A 3424-nucleotide genomic window follows, 5' to 3' on the forward strand; every position below is an offset into this window, starting at 1 on the left:
AAGGTCGGGACACTCAGGGGTAGATACAGTACCTTTTCTCCTTTTGGGCCAGGTGGACCTTGAGGACCCAAGTCACCTTTGAAACCCTGAAAAGAACATAACAAAAATCATTTCGATATAAGAGTCACCAAAAGCTTCAAATACTGACAAACTATTAGTAAGAAAACGAAGCATGCTTTCCTGAGCTCCCAAATCCCATTCTTCCCTTTGTAGTGGAGAGAGAGAGACAAGCAACTGGCACCAACGTGATAAGCAACATCTGTGCTGTGGGGGCTTCAGATACATTAAACCAGTGCGAGGCCTCAATACTGCGTATTTGTGCAACTTTGCTTCCTGCTAAAATCACATTAATTCACCATCTGGGGGAACATCATTTAGATCTATATGAGCTTTTAAGTATCCTCTTTGGATTAAATTTGTGGGTGTTGTAAATACCTCTGATTTAGCATTGATTTAGTCTTTATAAAGCTTGCCAAAAATTCATGAGTTACATCAAAAACGTGTTCATGTCTCTATCAAGAAATTTGATTATTGGGAGGAGGGCTACAGTAGCTGTATTCTCCTGTCACTCACTGGGCTGGAGCAAAGGGGAGCCTCCTGCCCATCTGAAAGTAGGTTTTAGTTTTCTAATTTCTTTCCTATAAAGCTATCAGATGGAACTACATGAGACAGAGAGGGAATGTCAGCTAAATATCCCCACAAGTCCTTTGGACTCGTGGGTGTCACAGAGGTATTTAGGTGACATCAGCCATATCAGTTCAGAGTAGAAACAGAGGACACGTTGGATGGACACATCTTGATGATGTGGCAAATAGGAAAGATATCTTCCGTCATCTTTAACACATCAGTTGAGGGAGAAGGAATAAGGAAAAAAAGGAAACACTCAGGAGTGATATTACACACAGTTTAAGTCCAAACATCATACTATCCTAGCTAAGGAAACTAATTATTGCTCCCCTGGCATTTTGTACTGAGTAAATAACATACAGGTAGGCATTCAATATGGAATCCAAGGACAAAGTGAAGTAATAAAAACAATTAGATAAGACCATTTTGTTGCAGAGAGAGTGTAAAAATCATTTCAGACATTAACAACAACAAAGGCAGGATAAAGACCAGACCTTCATTTTGCAAATCATTCAATTAAAAAAAATTCAAATCCAAAAGAAAACAAAACCAAAAACAACCAATTTTGAAATGAACAAATACCTTAATATGTTTTTAATCATTAGTTTAGTGTTTAATGAATACATCTGAAGTGTAGTAGTCTACTATATTTTGGATTATCCATCTATTCCTTCCCCAAACGGTAGACACTTGTGAGTAAAACCTGGCAAAGGAATATCTTAACCACTTGTAGGAAGACAACAGCAATTTCTGTGAGTGGATTTCTACCACTCATTCATCCATTTATCCAATAAACCTTGACCAGGTACCCACATAAAATGTATAAGCAGTAGTAATTTTCAAGAGATGCTCAGAATCAAAGTGGTGAGAACAGTTAGTAAGATGGCTGGCATTTAACAAAGGCTACTTATTTTTTTTTTCAGGACAAGTAAGGCATAATTAATAGTGCCTTTTGTTCTATTTCACACTCAGGTTGACAGATATGTAACAACCGTGCTTTAAGTCATGGAGAATAAAATGCAGTTAAGAAGTACTGTATTAGTCAAGCTTCGGCAACTGTGGCCATGGACGCATGTAACTCATGTCCCTTATGACACAGTACTGTGAGGCTGAAGCTATGGCTTTGTAATAGGCTTTGAAAAACAGCTCAGTAATGCTTTTGACAAGTATGGTTTTTCTCTTCCTGTCATGCCGATGCTGCTATCAATGTTATTGAGTGCCAGAGGGGTAAAAGAAAGACACAGTGCAAAAGTATAAAACACGTTTAGAAACGGGAGCCTTTGTTTTTAACGCTGAGCTGTGCCTTCTAGATAGGAGTGAGATGCCGCAACCAGGAAATCTCGATGTTATGGTCTCTTAAACAAGACCTAAGTAATGATAACACCTGTTGACATGACGGAGCAGATAAGGGAAATTTCAGAAGGCCTTGTCTCTAGAGGACAGCTACAGCAATCAATGACTGCAAGAGAGGAATAATCCATCTTCTTCCCCTAGGGATGTGGCTAGTGATAAATTATCCAGTCTTGAAAAGGGTGGTTGACTCTAAACACATGTACATAATAACATCATTAAATGGACTCAGTTCTCTCTCTCTCTCTCTCTCTCTCTCTCTCTCTCTCTCTCTCTCTCTCTCTCTCTGTGGTGTGAAACAAAGAAAATTATAGCCAAGGTCATGAGCATGAGAGGGAGTAGGGGGGAGATATGATAGAAATTAGAGGAAGGAAGTACAGTACTCACTTAGGAAAGGTTTATTAATCTATGAAAACTTTAAATTAAAAAGCACAAAACACCAAATGAAATGGATACTTAGCTTAAGACTTGGATGGATATCTATTATTAAGGTTTCCAGTAATATTATTGTACATAAGATTACTTGAAATGTGGTAGTTGTATCTACATGAAACGTGAAGAGGGGGAGTTTTCTCTCCAAGAGTAATGAAAGCTGAGGGATGGTGTCACATTAAGCCAATGGATTTCAGGATTTTTGTTGGAAAATACACTGTTCATGTGATATAGCATCTTTAAATATCCTATAGTCTAAATTAATATTGTTTGTTTAAAAATTTAAGCTATTAATTCCTCGTCCCATCTACTGATGAAATCTTACTTTCTAGCAATGGCAGCATCTATCACCAAATGATACCTCTGGTTTTGCGATTTCAGGGTTTGTGTTATTAGTAGTGAACCTTGCACTGGTGTATGGAAATGATTATTTTAGAAAGGTTAGATATGTTAGTTTTGAAATGCTTCAAAGATCAAAATGACCATGTAGAAGAGACTAAACTCGGTGACTGAAATCTACTTTTCTGAGATTGTATAACCACCTGAAAACAAACTAATGAAAGAGATAACCATTAAAACTAAATATGTCACATTTAAAAGATTTTAATGGAGAATGATTACATAGCTCTCACTGTGTGCTGGGCGCTATTTGAACGCTGTATGCATCATAATGCCTTTGACCCTCTCACCATCCCTGTGAGCACTAATAATCTTATCATCCCCCATGTAAATAAAGACAGTGAGAGAAGAAATAGGGCAGCGTGACATGCAGTTACAGGAAGAGCTGGGGTTCGAAGCAGACAGCCTGACTTTGGTGCTCACAATAGTACATTTATAGTACTCCCTCTAAAGTCTGTTCTGAGATGCTATTGTGGAATACATTTCATACTGGGCCACAGTCAGAATCACTTAACAAGCTCTTACGTTTTGCACGGCAAATTGTAGAAATTTAAAAATCTTATAATTTCTATATTGTTTAGTATGCATCACTTAAACTGCAATGAAAATATGTTTA

The 3424-nt window shown here is 37.6% G+C and overlaps 1 protein-coding gene across 1 annotated transcript in view; it reads right to left on the reverse strand.

The window, feature by feature from the left end:
- The window catches only part of Col19a1 (collagen type XIX alpha 1 chain), a 319373-nt gene that overhangs the window by 178934 nt on the left and 137015 nt on the right, over positions 1 to 3424 (reverse strand). The window contains exon 12 of the mRNA XM_026785603.1: positions 33 to 86. Coding sequence (XP_026641404.1) covers positions 33 to 86 — 54 coding nt within the window. The remainder of the gene's footprint in view (positions 1 to 32; positions 87 to 3424) is intronic.

This window comes from Microtus ochrogaster, linkage group LG2 (assembly GCF_000317375.1).
Source record: "Microtus ochrogaster isolate Prairie Vole_2 linkage group LG2, MicOch1.0, whole genome shotgun sequence".
Taxonomy (NCBI): domain Eukaryota; kingdom Metazoa; phylum Chordata; class Mammalia; order Rodentia; family Cricetidae; genus Microtus; species Microtus ochrogaster.